This window comes from Trachurus trachurus (genome assembly GCF_905171665.1).
Source record: "Trachurus trachurus genome assembly, chromosome: 22".
NCBI classification, from domain to species: Eukaryota; Metazoa; Chordata; class Actinopteri; order Carangiformes; family Carangidae; genus Trachurus; species Trachurus trachurus.
In genome coordinates this window covers 1,651,236-1,671,057 of record NC_139907.1, presented here as the reverse complement: position 1 = coordinate 1,671,057, position 19,822 = coordinate 1,651,236, and the positions used below count along the sequence as shown (strand labels likewise).

The 19,822-nt window shown below is 44.2% G+C and overlaps 1 protein-coding gene and 1 pseudogene across 2 annotated transcripts; both read left to right on the top strand.

Moving 5' to 3' along the window:
• Nucleotides 1-1,951: 1,951 nt before the first annotated feature.
• LOC311005899 lies at nt 1,952-9,559 on the top strand (annotated as a pseudogene). Its single transcript has 3 exons — nt 1,952-3,346; nt 6,891-6,924; nt 7,927-9,559. The product of its transcript is annotated as an uncharacterized misc_RNA (transcript).
• Nucleotides 9,560-16,996: 7,437 nt separating this feature from the next.
• Nucleotides 16,997-19,596, top strand: LOC311005898 (nuclear factor 7, ovary-like; the record flags this gene model as incomplete). The annotated part of the gene is made up of 4 exons (XM_083998505.1): nt 16,997-17,117; nt 17,718-17,901; nt 18,011-18,230; nt 18,399-19,596. Exons 3-4 carry the CDS (start codon nt 18,028-18,030, stop codon nt 19,594-19,596), a joined length of 1,401 nt encoding a protein of 466 aa, XP_083854631.1. The 5' UTR covers nt 16,997-17,117; nt 17,718-17,901; nt 18,011-18,027.
• Nucleotides 19,597-19,822: the final 226 nt, after the last annotated feature.

Sequence of the window (19,822 nt, the reverse complement as noted above, 5' to 3'; positions counted from 1 at the left end):
TCGATCCGGTACGAGTTCACGGGTCGGAAGTTACGAGTGGCCGTTATAGTGACTTTCACAGGCAACAGGTTGGAGAAACGCGAGTTGCGGGTTGCCTGAAACGCTACAAAGTCGTAAGTTGTGATTTGAAGCTGTAACTTACGGTTTCAAAAGCCTGCCTGGAACGCAGCATTAGCCAAAACGACCGGATCGCTTACTTCTGCTTTAAGTTTACAGTTGGGTAACCTGTACCTTCTGCCTGAAGGCATCAGTTCAGACTCCTTGCGGAAGATGTGATTAAGGTCTGAGGTGATTTTTTTGACCTTGCTTCATAACTGTCTGCTCAAATATCTCCTGGAGAGAAGATGGAGGCAGCATGCCGATTACTTTACCTGCCCTTTTGATCAGGTTTTGGAGTTGTGATTTAAGTTTAACGGTCAGGTTACCAAACCACGTTGTAATGCCGATGGCTGCTCTGTAAAACAACAACAACATAACTTTTTTATCCACTCCATGAACCCTGAGACTGCGCCGAAAGTACAGGCCCTGACTGACTCTTGAACAAACATAATCAACGTGATGACCCCACTGTAACTGAGAGTCAAAATGAATACCCAAGTATTTGTGTACTGTAACCCGTTCAAACACTCCTCATTCATTAAAACTGAACTGTGGTCACCAACAGTCTATACATTAGATAGATAGATAGATAGATAGATAGATAGATAGATAGATAGATAGATAGATAGATAGATAGATAGATAGATAGATAGATAGATAGATAGATAGATAGATAGATAGATAGATAGATAGATAGATAGATAGATAGATAGAAGCTTTATTGTCATTGAAGAATACAACAGAATTGCCAGTGGCCACAAGTTTTATAAACAAATATTGACAGAACTCCGCCCCCTTGCCCGGCTCAACTGAAATAAACCAGTTGCATCATTAACGAAGAGGACAAAGTCTGAGGAGCAACTTTATCAGATTTCATTAGTCCCAGAGTCACAGACTGAAGAAGAGACGATCAGATTCAGCTTCAGACCAAACTAACAACTTCCTGTGAGTGAGTCCAGCTACAACACTGCTGCTTCAACCTGCTGACACTCCACACACTGAAGGTGAGTTTGAATAAAACCTGGACTCAGAGTCACAGTAAACTTCAGTCAAGTCCTGCAGCCACAGTTTCTGTAAAGACTAAACAAACAGTAAAAACAGTTGTATCATGTTCATTCAAAATGTATTAAGAGACATGTAACAATGTCATTGACTGATTTCAAGAACTAAATCTAATTCAAAGTCTGATTATGAACCCAGATGTCTAGATCTCTCTGTTCAGATCAGCTCTGTGTAGCTAACAGCCTCTGTAGCCTGATTCGACCTGATTCGTAGACACTGACGCCAACATTGACCTTTGTTCAAAAAAATCAATAGATTCTGAAAATACTGCAACAGGAAAAAAAGACAGATGTCAACACAAGATAAACAAATGTTTCACTGGTGTGGAAAGTAACTAGGGCGAGAGTTAACCCCAAGTCCTGAAAATGTTATGTCCTTTTACATTCCTTGAATGTTTCCCTCTATCACCTCTATAATTTTCTACCCAACATCTGAGTTACTGATATGTTTCTGACTAAACAATATTCTATTTACGTTAAGAATCAGGCAAAGCTCCGCCCCCTCACCTGACTCAACTGAGACAAACCAAGAAAAACTCAGTCACAGAGACGCAGACTGAAGAAGAGACGATCAGATTCAGCTTCAGACCAAACCAACAACTTCCTGTGAGTGAGTCCAGCTACAACACCGCTGCTTCAACCTGCTGACACTCCACACACTGAAGGTGAGTTTGACTAAAACCTGGACTCAGAGTCACAGTAAACTTCAGTCAAGACAGTAGAGGAGGGAGGGGAGCCATGACTGACTCTACTTCCTGTCTGCTGTGTTTTCAGCTCCACTCACAGACTAAATGGCTTCCAGACTAGAGGAGGATCTCTGCTGTCCGGTCTGTAAGGAGGTCTTCAGAGATCCTGTTATTCTGTCCTGCAGCCACAGCTTCTGTAAAGACTGTCTGAAGAGCTGGTGGAAGCAGAAACAAGATCAACTGTGTCCAGTTTGTAAGAGAAGATCTTCAAAGGAAGAACCGCCTCTGAACCTGGCACTGAAGAACCTGTGTGAGAGCTTCTTACAGCAGAGAGAGCAGAGATCTTCAGAGCCTCTCTGCAGTCTGCACTCTGAGAAACTCAAACTCTTCTGTCTGGACCATCAGCAGCCAGTGTGTCTCATCTGCAGAGATTCAAAAAAACACACCAACCACAGATTCAGACCCATCGATGAAGTTGCTTCACAACTCAAGAAGGAACTTGAGGAAACTCTGGAGCCCTTAAAGAAGAAGTTAAAGGGTTTTGAAGAAGTTCAAGTGGAGTTTGATCAAACAGCAGAACACATTAAGGTCCAGGCCCGACACACAGAGAGGCAGATTAAGGAGCAGTTTAAGAAGCTTCACCAGTTTCTAGAAGAGGAAGAGGAGGCCAGGATGGCTGCACTGAGGGAGGAAGAGGAGCAGAAGAGTCAGAGGATGAAGGAGAAGATGGAGGCTCTGAGCAGAGAGATAGCAGCTCTTTCACACACAGTCAGAGCCACAGAGGACGAGCTGAGAGCTGAAGATGTCTCATTCCTGCTCAACTACAAGGCTGCAGTGGAAAGAGTCCAGCAGCGCCCCCTGCTGGAGGATCCACAGCTGGACTCAGGAGCTCTGATAGACCAGGCCAAACACCTGGGCAACCTGGCCTTCAACATCTGGAACAAGATGAAGGACGTGGTCTCCTACAGTCCTGTGGTTCTGGACCCAAACACTGCTGATCCAAGACTCAGCCTGTCTGAAGATCTGACCAATGTGAGATATGGAGACAAACAGCAGCTTCCTGACAATCCAGAGAGGATCGATTATTACTACTCTGTCCTGGGCTCTGAGGGTTTTAACTCAGGGACTCACAGCTGGGATGTCTGGGTTGGAGACAGTACATGGTGGTCACTGGGCGTGTTACCAGAGTCTGTGCAGAGGAAGGGGAAGAAGATAGGGTCTGAATCATGGAGAATATCATTCTATGAAGGTCACTGGTTTAGAGCATGTTCACCATCGGGTCCATTCATTGATCTACAGAAGAAGTTCCAGAGGATCAGAGTGAATCTGGACTTGAACAGAGGAAAACTGTCGTTCTCTGATCCTGATACTAACACACACATACACACCTTCACACACACTTTCACTGAGAGGATGTTTCCATATGTTGAGACTATTGATTTCCTCCCAGTGAAGATGTTACCAGCGAAGGTGCCAGTGACAGTGAAGCAGAGGAGAGCAGTTAGATATAAAGAGGATGATCATATTAATAATGTTGTTAAGGGAAAAGTCAGAGAATTTAACCTGTTAAACTGCACCTGCTGTGTCATTATTGCAGTTTTCCTTTTTTTTATATGTGTAAAATGATTTCACATTGATGTTTGTTAAAGACTTTGTGTGAAGTGATGAGCACCAATAATTAACTGATGGAGAAAAATACTTTATTTTCATTTGTGCTCCAGATGATGAAATGTCAAACATGAAAAGTGATTCTTGTTTAATTAAATGTGAAAAGTTTGTATCCGTTCATATGAAATGATCTAAAATGTATCAAGTTGTCAGTTCATCACAGAAGCTGAATGCACATTTGTTCCTGTTTTTCATCAACAAAATAAAATGTTGTCTTGACTTGGATTCATATTCAGCTTTGTCTTCAAATGGATAGTTCAACATTTTGGCAAATTGGCCTTTTTCCATAATCCCTATGAAGCACTTTGTGACAATGGGAGTCAGAGCGACTGGTCTATAATCATTCAGACTGAGTACTGCAGACTATAGGGACTGGGATGATGGTTGCAGATGTGGGGCAGGGTGGGATGATAGCCTGCGCTAGTGACAGATTAAAGATGTTTGTACTGTAAATACACCAGCAGGTTCAAAGGCACAGGCCCTACCCAGATACTCTGACAGGACCGGGCAAAGAAGCTGTTGAGCTCATCTTCCAGTGAGGCGCTGCTGTTGGTGTCACTGGTTGTTGTTCTGTCCTTGTAGTTGGTAATTTCTTGAATTCCTTGCCAAACCTGTCTGGTGTTGTTGTCCATAAGGGTGTGGGGGGGCAACCGCCATTCCGACATCCCACCAGTCTGACAGGCCTCTAATACCCCTTTCCCACTGGCCAAAAAACCCGTTTAAACCCGCTAACAATCGGCTTTTGGTGGCAGTGGGAAAGGCGAACGACAAACAGCACAAAGACAAACGACAAACGACTCGGCAAGCGACGCGGGTTAAAATCGCCTTTAATCGGCTCGGCTCCGAACGGCTTGCAATGGGAACGCCAGACCCGCGTCGACCCGCTAATTTACGTGATGACACTGAACGTTACGTGACGCTACGTCATCGCGCCGGTCGCGTCTCATATCACGTACCAAAACAAAGCTCTGCTCCGCTCTGCTCTCATCCGAGACTGGGATCAAAGATCTAACAACACTGACCAAAAACGATAGAAAAAAAGAAAAGAAAAGAAGCGACAGTCTGTTTAACTGACGTGTTGTGCCGCGGACGTCCGTCATCCGGCCGCAGCAGACTCTCTGTCCTCCGCGGTCCTGGTGCTCCAGGTCAGCCAGCCAGAGAGTCTACCTCGGCGGACGGACACTCCGCGGCGGGCGGCTGTGGCATGGCTGTGTGTGTCTCTTGCACCGCGGATGAGAGCGGGGCGACTGGTTTATGCTCTGTCTGATCCCTCAGCGGGGGGTCAGACTCGGCTCATTTTGGTCAATGGGAAAGGGGCCAAATGCCGATTGTTAGCGGGTCGACCCGCGTTTAAAAAACCCGCGTCGACCCGCTAATTTTAGTGGGAAAACGGCTTAATTGTCTAAATGGCAACACTTAATTTTCTATCAAAAGTCTCATCATTCAGACAATTCTTGCCTCCTATGTTTGGAATGACTGTATTTTTTTCTTTTTTTAAACATCCTGCCTTTCCGACAAATTCCTTTAATAGCGTATTTTTTCCCCAAAAGATTCTGCACTGGTTGGGTTTAGGCAATGATGAAAGGAGTTGGTTAAGTAAAAAAAAAAGACCAGATAGAGGCTAAACAGGCCAGATAGATAGAGAGTCCAGAAGTAGAGAGTCCAGATAAGTAGAAGGGAGTCACCTGTTGAGTAATGCACATTTTCTTGTATTGAAAGCCTTGTTGGATTGGTGGGACAAGGACATGTTGGAATAGCGGTATGTAGGAATGGTGGGATGTCTAAATAGCGGTATGTCAGAATAGCGGTATGTCGGAATGGTGGGATGTCAGAATGACATCATGTAACTGTCCATAGGATGGTCTTTGATTGTCTTTCTATAAGCTTGTTTGGTCACTTTAATAACTTCCCTGAGTTAATGTGATGCTTCCATGTGATAAGTCATGCTTCATCGTTACAAAATCACGGTGCGGGTAAAAGAAAAGAGAAAAGACTGTTGTACGTCTCAGTGAGAGGTCTGAGGTCTGACGAACCTCCTTCAAGCTAACGGTTACTGCCCCGATGAGTCAGCTAAAAATCTAGCTTGTGGCTAACTGGTGGACATTTCCAGTTGCCACTAAACATACAGGACCTAAACCATTTACAAAAACCCAACAACCCTGAAACCATTTGAATGTTAATCACCTTAATGTAAAAGCACAGCACAGTAAACCTCCAGAGAGTGAAATCCCACCACCACTGCTCCTAGGCCTGGTTCTGAGGTCCGTCAGGTAGAGACCTAAAGAAGCTGGCCGACTCCTGTGAGCCAGATACCATCCATGTGATCAGAGTCCAGATCTGAGTACAGGAGGATGCAAACATACATAATGTGTGAACTGTTGAATTGGCATAATATTTGGGAGGCTGTTTAGAGTGAAGTGAAACTGACTGAACACTGATTTAAGACAAAACTGCTGCAACTGGGAAAACAAAGACAGAGATGAACACAGAGTTTTTGTGAACAGTCACTGCTGCTCTTTATTTCACTTTGATTATTTACTGAAGAACTTTAGTAGAAGTTTGAGGAACTGGACTTATTTCTTCTCTTCATGTTTCTGCTCCACTGATCTGCTACTTTCTACTGCACAACATTTATCACATTGAGTTTCTTCAGACGATAGAGGTTAAACAAATCACAAACAGAAACTAAACCGAACTGTTGCATCTTCCTGCTGAACTTTTAAGTGTGACAATGATCCGCCCCCTCACATGGCTCAAACTAGAGCACTGGAAAAGAGAGTAACAACACCACCATTGACTCCCGTGGTAAGGGTTTTGTGCCCCGAGTGGCAGGATATGGGCATTGCAAAAACGCCCAGAAAACTCATTCACTCCAGTGTATGTGTGTTGCCCACTTGCTTGTAAATTGATGAAAACGGCCGTGTTTTTGTTTTTAGGTTTCTTGGTCATATCAAATTATACTTATAATTTGTTTATTACAAAATGTAGATTGAAACATTAATGTAGACAACTTTTTTTTTTTTTTTTTTACTCGCCTATGTGTTAATATTTATCTGTAAAGGATTCTCAATTATGCTATTAACGTGGGTGATCTATAAATGTCCTTAAATTATTGACAATACCACACTTGCTCATTCACCAACAATGCAGAGATTTCATTTCTTCGGCGCTTTTGCAAAACCCATATTCCTCCACCAGGAGGCGCTTCCATTGAACCAATGCGTGTCGTTACTCTCTTTTCCAGTGCTCTAGCTCAAACCAGGAAACTGCTGCATTTCCTCCTCAGTCCCAGAGACGCAGACTGAAGAAGAGACGATCAGATTCAGCTTCAGACCAAACTAACAACTTCTTGAGAGTGAGTCCAGCTACAACACTGCTGCTACAACCTGCTGACACTCCACACACTGAAGGTGAGTTTTTGTGAATAGTCGCTGCTGCTCTTTATTTCACTTTGATTATTTACTGAAGAACTTTAGTAGAAGTTTGAGGAACTGGACTATTTTCTTCTCTTCATGTTTCTCCTCCACTGATCTGCTACTTTCTACTGCACAACATTTATCACATTGAGTTTCTTCAGACGATAGAGGTTAAACACTGAAGGTGAGTTTGACTAAAACCTGGACTCAGAGTCACAGTAAACTTCAGTCAAGTCAGTAGAGGAGGAAAGAAGTGTCTTTCAAAATAATGCATAATATTTATCCAGCAAAAAAGACTCTGGAAAGATTCAAAATTGATATGGATTTTCTTTGTGTTTTCTGTGGACAGGAAATCGAAACAATACAGCACCTTTTCTATAAATGCATGTACTCTAAAACATTTGGATTGACATTCAACACTTCATAAGAAGAACAACCGGACAAGTGATCACTTTACAAGAAAAGGACTTTTTTTTTTTTTTTTAAACAACAAGCTGGACAAAGACACAACATTCTTTATACAACTGGTAGTACTTATGGCCAAATTTCATATCCACAAAAAAAAAATGGACAGAATCAAAACCCAGCCTGGATCATTTCATTTCACACAAGAAGTTCTCCAATATGCAACTACAATAAAAGACATTAAAAACAAAAAAGCTATGAAAACGAACTGTATTTTTGAAAGATTCAACATAGCCCCTCTTTAAGAACTTTTCACTAGGTAAATGGATTCCTCCAAATCTGGCATTGTTTATTTTTAATTTTATTTATTTTTATTTGTATTACGTATTTTAATGTCATTATTTGTACTGTCATTGTCATTTTTGTTTCCTTTTCTCATTATCCCCCTGTCTGCTTTGTCCACCTCTATCTCTTTGTATAATGCATAATATCAACATATGCTATGTTATGTGCTTAGATATTTCTGTTATGCTTATCTCACGTCAATAAAAAAAAATGACTGACTCTACTTCTTGTCTGCTGTGTTTTCAGCTTCACTCACAGACTAAATGGCTTCCAGACCAGAGGAGGATCTCTGCTGTCCGGTCTGTACCGAGGTCTTCAGAAATCCTGTTCTTCTGTCCTGCAGCCACAGCTTCTGTAAAGACTGTCTGAAGAGATGGTGGAAGGAGAAACAAGATCGACTGTGTCCAGTTTGTAAGAGAAGATCTTCCAAGGAAAAACCACCTCTGAACCTGGCATTGAAGAACCTGTGTGAGAGCTTCTTACTAGAGAGAGAGCAGAGATCTTCAGAGGCTCTCTGCAGTCTGCACTCTGAGAAACTCACACTCTTCTGTCTGGACCATCAGCAGCCAGTGTGTCTCGTCTGCAGAGACTCAGAAAAACACACCAACCACAGATTCAGACCCATCGATGAAGCTGCTTCACAACTCAAGAAGGAACTTGAGGAAACGCTGGAGTCCTTAAAGAAGAAGTCAAAGGGTTTTGAAGAAGTTCAAGTGAAGTTTGGTCAAGCAGCAGAACACATTAAGGTCCAGGCCCGACACACAGAGAGGCAGATTAAGGAGCAGTTTAAGAAGCTTCACCAGTTTCTAGAAGAGGAAGAGGAGGCCAGGATGGCTGCACTGAGGGAGGAAGAGGAGCAGAAGAGTCAGAGGATGAAGGAGAAGATGGAGGCTCTGAGCAGAGAGATAGCAGCTCTTTCACACACAGTCAGAGCCACAGAGGACGAGCTGAGAGCTGAAGACGTCTCATTCCTGCTCAACTACAAGGCTGCAGTGGAAAGAGTCCAGCAGCGCCCCCTGCTGGAGGATCCACAGCTGGACTCAGGAGCTCTGATAGACCAGGCCAAACACCTGGGCAACATCTGGAACAAGATGAAGGACATGGTCTCCTACAGTGCTGTGGTTCTGGACCCAAACACTGCTCATCCAAGACTCATCCTGTCTGAAGATCTGACCAGTGTGAGACGAGGAAACAAACAACAGCTTCCTGACAATCCAGAGAGGTTTGATCATTTCTGCTCTGTCCTGGGCTCTGAGGGCTTTAACTCAGGGACTCACAGCTGGGATGTCGAGGTTGGAGACAGTACATGGTGGCAACTGGGTGTGTTAACAGAGTCTGTGCAGAGGAAGGGAGACAAGACAGGGTCTGGATTATGGAGAATATCGCTCTATAAATGTAAATATTTAGCACGTTCACCATCAGATCCAGGCATTGATCTCCCAGAGCAGAAGAAGCTCCAGAGGATCAGAGTGAATCTGGACTTGAACAGAGGAAAACTGTCGTTCTCTGAATCTCATACTAACACACACATACACACCTTCACACACACTTTTACTCAGAAGATGTTTCCATATATTAACACAGGTGATAAAGTCCCATTGAAGCTGTTACCAGTGAAGGTGTCAGTGACAGTGGAGCAGAGAAGTTAGAGATATAGAGGATGATCATATTTATAATGTAGTTTATTTCTTAAAGGGAAAAGTCAGTGAATTGAACCTGTTAAACTGCACCTGTCCTCCCATTATATTTTTAGGTTCCTTTTTTTTTTTTTTTTTTTTTTTATACTACTTTTCAATATGTGAGATGATTTCATCTTATGTTTGTTATGACTTTTGTGTGGAGTAATGAGCACCAGTAAACTGATGGAGATAAAAACTTTGTTTTCAGTTCTGCTCCTGATGATGAAATGTTAAACATGAAAAGTGATTCTTGTAAGTAATTACATGTGTGTAAAGTTTGTATCTGTTCATATGAAACGATATAAAATGTATCAACGTGTCAGTTCATCACAAAACATGAGATGAGTCTTTATTGTCCCCCTTGGGAGAAATTAATTCTGATCAGACAAGAGACTCCAGGCGGCACATATACAGACATATACAATCAACATTTAAGAATACAAACAACACATGCTCAACATAACACATTACCATATCACCTCCTCAAAGCTGCACAAAGCCCCCCCCCCCCCACAGATGCCCGGAAATGATTGCACAAAAAAAAATGGTTGCACAGTGCCCTACACGAACATATACAGTAGAATTGCAGAATGCCAAATTTGACCACTTGCTACAGCAGCAATGGTCTATCTCACATTATTGTAGTTCCTCTTTAAACACAGCAACACACTCACTGACCCTCTCCCCCCACCCCCCACCCTACCCCTCCCACACGCACATACACAATTTATTTCCTGCTGTTAAGTAGCTTGATTGATAATGGGATCAGTGGGAATTTGTACCTATTAAGATTACAGTTGGGTAACCTGTACCTTCTGCCTGAAGGCATCAGTTCAGACTCCTTGTGGAAGATGTGATTCAGGTCTGAGGTGATTTTCTTGACCTTGCTTCATAACTGTCTGCTCAAATATCTCCTGGAGAGAAGATGGAGGCAGCATGCCGATTACTTTACCTGGCCTTTTGATCAGGTTTTGGAGTTGTGATCTAAGTTTAACGGTCAGGTTACCAAACCACGTTGTAATGCCGATGGCTGCTCTGTAAAACAACAACAACATAACTTTTTTATCTGCTCCATAAACCCTGAGACTGCGCAGAAAGTACAGGCCCTGACTGACTCTTGAACAAACATAATCAACGTGATGAGCCCACTGTAACTGAGAGTCAAAATGAATACCCAAGTATTTGTGTACTGTAACCCGTTCAAACACTCCTCATTCATTAAAACTGAACTGTGGTCACCAACAGTCTATACATTCGATAGATAGATAGATAGATAGATAGATAGATAGATAGATAGATAGATAGATAGATAGATAGATAGATAGATAGATAGATAGATAGATAGATAGATAGATAGATAGATAGATAGATAGATAGATAGATAGATAGATAGATAGATAGATAGAAGCTGTATTGTGTGGCGTCCCCAGTGGTGGGCTGGTGCCATACTGCTGGTCACGCCCTCTTGATTAAGGCCTGCCGGTGACACCTGGGCCCGGTGTCACCAGGTTATAAAGTCAGGCCTGCTGATTGCTCTCACTCTCTCTCCTTCTCCCCTCTCCTGCAGGTACCGGTGACGGCGATGCAGTGTCTTTAGTTTACTTTGTTGCTCCTTTGTGTTATGCACCTTACAACACCCCACACACACATACATCTCACACTCACACAACATGCTCTACACACCTATAGACCTTGCTGGCACACGTGACTTTGACAGCTGAAAGCACGATGCATTCTGGGTAAATACGGCACTGAGAACGATTCGCCTCGTTGTTTACAACTACTGCTGGGTAGAAAACCAGCATGAGAACAATATTGACAGACGAGAATTTCGCTATATCTCATTTTTCACGTCACTATATCGCCGTTTAGACTAATCTGATGTTTGTAAAGTCTATAAAACCAATGATTGGACAAACATTACTATTTCTGTGTGCACGTTTTTGTAATTAGTCATGGTTATCAGAGATTAGCTGGGCTAACGGTTAGCTACCTGTTTAACTTTAATGACTCAGTGACTCAATTAACAGTCCATGAAAAAAATATTTTCTCCAGCGGATATCTGAGTTACAACATGACTGAGCTAACCGGAGTAGTTTCATGTTGTGTCCCACAACGGGAGGGTTTTTTTTTTACAGTCTATGGTTTTAACAGCTGACGTCCTGATGCTAGCTTAGCTACCGCCGTTAGCTTAGCTACCGTTAGCTGTCCCTGTCAGCTGAGCCACTGATGCTTTCTAGACACTGTGATTCCCCCAAACTGAATGAATACAACACATAGCAACACAAAACACACACATAAATATTAATGTTTCTTCAATCATTTCAGATTTGTGTAAACGGTGATAGGGCGTGAAAAACATGATAGATATAGCTAAACTCTCGTTCGTTACTATTGATCTCATTCATTGGTTTTCTACCCGGATCATCGGACATCAGGTTTTTTTTTTCCTCAGCCAGATCACACTAGTCTGCTTCATGCAGCACTACAGACACGGTGATCAATGGACTAGTGCTGCGGATTTCTCATTCCCCACCTGTTTGATTCAGAGTGTAATGGGATGATGAATGAAAGGGCAACATGAAGACAGATAAAACTCCGCTCGTATCAGCTCTATATCACGCACTGGGCTGATTTTATATTATTATAGCCTATATCATTATCACATATCATTGAGGTTTCAATTTGTCCAATCAGACTGACCATATGTATTCAACCAAGACCAAAATCAATGTAATTTTGCGTTCACACCAAGTGTCAGAATTTCCAAGAGCCGCACAACCCCATAATGCATTGCGCCGAATTAGGCTGTTTACGTCACAGTAGCAAGCTCTATTTACTGACACTCACACCCCATGATCTGGTCTTTGGTTACAGTATATTATTATTTATCATTAAATAAACATTTGTTGGTTGTTGCCACGGTGGTCTCTCCCTTTTTGTCATGGCTGTAAGAGCCAGGCTGTGACAAGAGTGGGGGCTCGTCCTAAGCTTATTTTGGTGATAGATTAAATTTGTTTGGTTCGTTTGTTGGGGCAGCGTGGCTGTGTAATCAGGTGAGTGGGCCCTGGTGCGCGCTGTGCCCTGTTGCGTGGGTGGGGAGATCCACCGTGCGCTTAGTGTTGTGGTTGCTCCGGTTGTTTTTTCTCCTCTCTTTTGTTTGTTCTGTTGCTCATTCATGCATTCCAAAGAGAAGTTAGGTGTTGCCGCCCAGTTGCACTGCGAAGTTTCCCCTGTCAGGTGAATGGCGTTTCCCCTTTGGGTTGCGTCGGTTTGTTTTTTTCTATAGTGTTGTGGCGACGTGGTTAGTGTTAATTGTCTTCGGGCAATTATCTCGGGGGCACCTCCGTGGGATATTGTGTGGTCGCCTGCGTGCAGGTTGCTTTCACAAACCCACTGGTTTTGCGTGCGTAAATTCCCACCGCAAGCCACATGAAGACTAGGGTTGAGGGATAGGCAAGTTTTGGTTAGGCAGGTAAGTGGGGAAAACTTCGGGGAGGTAAAGCTCGCCTCGATTGTGCATTTTGGGAGAGTAAACACTGTGCATTCTGTTTGGTTCACGTGCTGAGCTATGGCTTCGGTGGCAGAGTTTGTTGATGCGCCCTCAGAGGGGTTTCTTAATAGCTGTTCCTGGGAGCAGTTAGCGCAGATAGCTGAGCATTATGAGATGGATTTTACAGGGAATGAGTATAAAAGTGAGTTGAAGGAAATTGTTTTGTCCACGTTAGTAGGTAAAGGAATTGTGGGGAAGGGAGAGTCTCTTGCAGACTTGGCTGCGCCAGATGCGGCAAGTTCTGTGCCGGTGTCTGAGTCTGGGCTGACGTTTGAGCAGCGCAGGGAGTTAATGGCTTTGCAGTTAGAGCAGGAAAAGTTGAGGCTCCAGAGAACTGAGGCAGAAAGTCGAATTGAAATGGAGCGAATGAGATTTGAAGTTGAGAAAATGAAGCTTGAGCAGCAGAAATTGAGTTTGGTCCGAGATGGGAGGCTTCCGGGTTCCGCGTCACCTGGAGAGGGACAGTGTTTTTTTGATCTGGGCGCAAATTTGAGACTGATGCCTAGGTTTAATGAGAAGGACCCTGATACATTTTTTGCTTTGTTCGAGCGCGTTGCAGACGCGAGGCGGTGGCCAGATGCGGATAGAACTTTAATGCTCCAGTGCGTCTTGACTGGGAGGGCCCAGGAGGCGTACTCGGCATTAAGTGCCGCTGATTGTTTGTCGTATGCAAAAGTGAAGTCGGCTGTGTTGAAAGCATACGAATTAGTTCCGGAAGCGTATCGCCAAAAATTCAGGAATTGGGTAAAGGGTGAAAAACAAACGCACATGGAGTTTGCGCGTGAGTTGTTGTCCCACTTTAACCGTTGGTGTTCTGCTGCCTGTGTGGGTGATTTTGAGAGACTGTGTGAGTTAGTTGTACTGGAACAGTTGAAGAATTCGATTCCGCAGTGCATTGCAACGTATTTGAGTGAACAGAAGGCGACTACTGTGTTGAAAGCGGCAGAGCTTGCCGACGATTTTGTTCTTACGCATCAAAGCAGCCTGGGTGATGCGCAGCGTCGGGCAGGTAGTTATGGTAATTCCCGCTATAGCGCACAGCTTTCCACATCTGGCCCGTCACAGGCCTTTAAAACCTCGAGGGGCAGAGATGAGGGGGGCAGGGTGTGTAATTATTGCCAAGGCGCCGGGCATTGGAAGGATCAGTGTCCCGTTTTGAGGTCTAAAAGTAAATACGAGTCGTTCTCACCTGCTCTTGCGTGTGCTGATCCGGGTGGTAGTAATGGTTTTGAGCCTTTTATCGCTGATGCAGTTGTGTCTTTGGCTGGCGGTAAGGAACGTGTGCCAATAAAGATTTTGCGTGACACTGGTGCCAAACACTCGTTTATTGTGGAGTCAGTTTTGCCTTTCTCATCGAAGACGGAGACAGGGGACTTTATTTTGATGCAAGGCTTGGGTTTGGAGCTGACGCCGGTTCCACGCCATAACATGGTGTTGGAGTGTGATCTGGTGCGTGGCGCTGTGGCTGTCGGGGTGCGTCCTGCGCTGCCGATTGAGGGTGTAGCCATGATAGTGGGCAACGATCTGGCTGGTGGTGTTGTGTGGGCGGATGGCCTGCCGCCTCCGGTGGTTACTTCGAAGCCACTTGCGTCTGGGGAGCTGGATGAAAGTGGTCAGAGGTACCCGGAGGTTTTTCCAGCGCAGAGCCGTGTTCTGGCTGCACCTGATTTGTCTAGCCCAGTGCGTAAACCAGAGTCGGTGGTCTCCATTCCCGATTTGCCTCCATCAGTTTCTCGAGATGAGTGGATTAAAGGCCAGTGTACTGATCCATCTTTGTCCGGGTTAGTTGCTAGTGTCATTGCAGGGTCTGAGTTGGAAAATGTTGCGCACGGATACTTTGTACAGAATGAGTTGCTTGTGAGGAAATGGGTGCCATGTGATGGTGATGTTGTGGGCGAACCAGTGTTTCAGATTGTTGTGCCTGAATTGTTTCGGGACACAGTGTTGAAAATCGCACATGAGTCTGGGCATTTGGGCATCAGGAAAACGTATGACCGTGTCCTGCGTTTTTTTTTCTGGCCAAGGTTGAAGCGCGATGTTGCCAAGTATGTGAAAACGTGCCACAAATGTCAGTTGACGAGTAAGCCGAACCAGTGTCATAGACAGCGGCGCCGGTTCAGCCCTGGAGATCAAGTTTTGGCGTTGACTCCAGTAGTGCATTCCCCATGTCAAGCCAAGTTTACAGGTCCTTATGTTGTGGAGCGACAGGTCTCGGAGCAGAATTATTACATTGCGACTCCGACGCGACGAAAATCCTTTCGTCTTTGTCATGTAAATTTATTAAAACCTTATTATATACGTGACACTGTTGAATCTGTTCCTGTTGGTCCTGAGTGTGGGTTGAATGCCAGTCCTGTTCTTTCGGTTGAGTCTGTGTTGTCAGGTTTGGGGGGTCCTGTGATCGGATTGGACAGGGAGACAGATGTCCGCGCCCCTGATGGTCCTGTCATTTGTGGTAGGCTCAAGAATTCGGAGGCCTTGAATAAATTGAAGAGTTTGTTTGTGCATTTACCTGATTCTCACAGTGAGGAACTTGCGGCGCTCGTTAAAGCATATCCCATGTTTAGTGATCCACCCTCACAAACAAATTTGGTGGAACACGACATTGATGTTGAGTATAGTGTGCCAAGTAAGCAGCGTTGGTATAGGTGTGCACCACACAAGCAGAAAGTGATGGAGTCAGCCAGCGGTTTGAAGTGCATGTAGGTTCTGGTGGGAGTTCTGATTGTGTACACGGATCATGCTCATTGCCTAGACATTAGACATATTAAAGGCAAGGATAATGTGTTGGCCGATGCCCTTTCTCGTGCCCCAGTGGGTTAGGCGGGGTATTGGGATATTGGGTATTGTGTTATCTATTGTATGTGTTATATGATGTAAATGTATTCAGTTTTCATGACACCTGTGGTCCCATGTTTTCTTCCTGTCCTTCCTCTGAGTTTGTTTGCAGGTGCCGGGTTGCAGAGGTTGGCAGGGTGGAAAGTGTGGGGTCTTCAGGTGTTTTTCAGTGATCCCGTTGGGTCCCTGTCTTGAGGGGGGGGGGTGTGGCGTCCCCAGTGGTGGGCTGGTGCCATACTGCTGGTCACGCCCACTTGATTAAGGCCTGCCGGTGACACCTGGGCCCGGTGTCACCAGGTTATAAAGTCAGGCCTGCTGATTGCTCTCACTCTCTCTCCTTCTCCCCTCTCCTGCAGGTACCGGTGACGGCGATGCAGTGTCTTTAGTTTACTTTGTTGCTCCTTTGTGTTATGCACCTTACAACACCCCACACACACATACATCTCACACTCACACAACATGCTCTACACACCTATTTACTGACACTCACACCCCATGATCTGGTCTTTGGTTACAGTATATTATTATTTATCATTAAATAAACATTTGTTGGTTGTTGCCACGGTGGTCTCTCCCTTTTTGTCATGGCTGTAAGAGCCAGGCTGTGACAATTGTCATTGAAGAATACAACAGAATTGCCAGTGGCCACAAGTATTATTAACAAATATTGACAAAACTCCGCCCCCTCATCCGGCTCAACTGTAATAAACCAGTTGCATCATTAACGAAGAGGACAAAGTCTGAGGAACAACTTTATCGGACTTCATCAGTCCCAGAGTCACAGACTGAAGAAGAGACGATCAGATTCAGCTTCAGACCAAACTAACAACTTCCTGTGAGTGAGTCCAGCTACAACACTGCTGCTTCAACCTGCTGACACTCCACACACTGAAGGTGAGTTTCACTAACAAGAAAAAAAAGGGAAAAAAAGACCAATGTCAACCCAAGAGAAACACATTTTTCACCAGTGTGGAAGGTAACTAGGGCGCGAGTTAACCCCAAGTCCTGAAAATGTTATGTCCTTTTACTTTCCTTGAATGTTTCCCTCTATCACCTCTATAATTTTCTATATATAACTTTGTTTCTGATTGAACAATATTATATTTATATCAGGAATCCAAGCAGATGCTGTCTTTTTACCACACCATGAAAAGCCTGGAATGACATCAACCTGTTTTACATGTTTTGCAAGGCTCCACCCCCTCACCTGAGACGTACCAGGAAAAAGTTTCGTCCTCCGCATTTACAGAGACGCTGACTGAAGAGGAGACAATCAGATTCAGCTTCAGACCAAACTAACAACTTCCTGTGAGTGAGTCCAGCTACAACACTGCTGCTTCAACCTGCTGACACTCCACACACTGAAGGTGAGTTTGACTAAAACCTGGACTCAGAGTCACAGTAAACTTCAGTCAAGTCCTGCAGCCACAGTTTCTGTAAAGACTAAACAAACAGTAAAAACAGTTGTACTATCATGTTCATTCAAAATGTATTAAGAGACATGTAGCAAAGCCACTGACTGATTTTCTAAATCTAAATCAAAGTCTGATTATGAACCCAGATGTCTAGATCTCTCTGTTCAGATCAGCTCTGTGTAGCTAACAGCCTCTGTAGCCTAATTCATTCTGTAGACACTGATACCCACATTGACCTTTGTAAAAAAAAAAATCAATAAATTCTGAAAAAACTGCAACAGGATAAAAAAGACAAATGTCAACCCAAGAGAAACAATTTTTTCACCAGTGTGGAAGGTAACTAGGGCGAGAGTTAACCCCAAGTCCTGAAAATGTTATGTCCTTTTACTTTCCTTGAATGTTTCCCTCTATCACCTCTATAATTTTCTATATATAACTTTGTTTCTGATTGAACAATATTATATTTATATCAGGAATCCAAGCAGATGCTGTCTTTTTACCACACCATGAAAAGCCTGGAATGACATCAACCTGTTTTACATGTTTTGCAAGCCTCCACCCCCTCACCTGACTCACCTGAGACGAACCAGGTAAAGGTTTCGTCCTCCGCATTTACAGAGACGCAGACTGAAGAAGAGACGATCAGATTCAGATTCAGACCAAACTAACAACTTCCTGTGAGTGAGTCCAGCTACAACACTGCTGCTTCAACCTGCTGACACTCCACACACTGAAGGTGAGTTTGACTAAAACCTGGACTCAGAGTCACAGTAAACTTCAGTCAAGTCAGTAGAGGAGGGAGGGGAGCCATGACTGACTCTACTTCCTGTCTGCTGTGTTTTCAGCTTTACTCACAGACTAAATGGCTTCCAGATCAGAGGAGGATCTCTGCTGTCCGGTCTGTACGGAGGTCTTCAGAGATCCTGTTGTTCTGTCCTGCAGCCACAGCTTCTGTAAAGACTGTCTGAAGAGCTGGTGGAGACAGAAACAAGATCCACTGTGTCCAGTTTGTAAGAGAAGATGTTCAAAGGATGAACCACCTATTAACCTGGCGTTGAAGAACCTGTGTGAGAGCTTCTTACAGCAGAAAGAGGAGAGAGAGCAGAGAGAACAGAAAGAGGAGAGAGAGAAAAAAGAGCAGAGATCTTCAGTGTTTGAACCACCTATTAAACTGGTGTTGAAGAACCTAATAATAATAATGATAATAATAATAATAATACATTTTTATAACCTGTGTGAGAGCTTCTTACAGCAGCGAGAGCAGAGATCTTCAGAGGCTCTCTGCAGTCTGCACTCTGAGAAACTCACACTCTACTGTCTGGACCATCAGCAGCCAGTGTGTCACATCTGCAGAGACTCAGAAAAACACACCAACCACAGAATCAGACCCATCGATGAAGCTGCTTCACAACTCAAGAAGGAACTTGAGGAAACTCTGGAGCCCTTAAAGGAGAAGTTAAAGGGTTTAGAAGAAGTTCAAGTGGAGTTTGGTCAAACAGCAGAACACATTAAGGTCCAGGCCCGACACACAGAGAGGCAGATTAAGGAGCAGTTTAAGAAGCTTCAACAGTTTCTAGAAGAGGAAGAGGAGGCCAGGATGGCTGCACTGAGGGAGGAAGAGGAGCAGAAGAGTCAGAGGATGAAGGAGAAGATGGAGGCTCTGAGCAGAGAGATAGCAGCTCTTTCACACACAGTCAGAGCCACAGAGGACGAGCTGAGAGCTGAAGACGTCTCATTCCTGCTCAACTACAAGGCTGCAGTGGAAAGAGTCCAGCAGCGCCCCCTGCTGGAGGATCCACGGCTGGACTCAGGAGCTCTGATAGACCAGGCCAAACACCTGGGCAACCTGGCCTTCAACATCTGGAACAAGATGAAGGACATGGTCTCCTACAGTCCTGTGGTTCTGGACCCAAACACTGCTCATCCAAGACTCATCCTGTCTAAAGATCTGACCAGTGTGAGACCAGGAGTCAATAAGCAGCTTCCTGACAATCCAGAGAGGATTGATAGGTACTCCTCTGTCCTGGGCTCTGAGGGTTTTAACTCAGGGACTCACAGCTGGGATGTCGAGGTTGGAGACAATACATACTGGATACTGGGTGTGATAGCAGAGTCTGTGCAGAGGAAGGGAGACAAGATATGGTCTGGATTTTGGGGAATATTGTACCATGAAGATAAATATGTTGCACAACATTCACCATCAACTCCATGGACTGTTCTCCCAGAGCAGAAGAAGTTCCAGAGGATCAGAGTGAATCTGGACTTGAACAGAGGAAAACTGTCGTTCTCTGATCCTGATACTAACGCACACATACACACCTTCACACACACTTTTACTCAGAAGATGTTTCCATACATTAACACTGGTGATCTCCTCCCAGTGAAGCTGTTACCAGTGAAGGTGTCAGTGACAGTGAAGCAGAGCAGTTAGAGATAAAGAGGATGATCATATTTATCATGTAGTTTATTTCTCAAAGGGAAAAGTCAGAGAATTGAACCTGTTAAACTGCACCTGTCCTCCTGCTGCTGCATTGTTACACATTACATTTGTTATTATTTTGTATGGAGTGATGAGCACCAGTAAACTGATGGAGATGAAAAAACAACAACTTTATTTTCAGTTCTGCTCCAGATGATGAAATGTCAAACATGAAAAG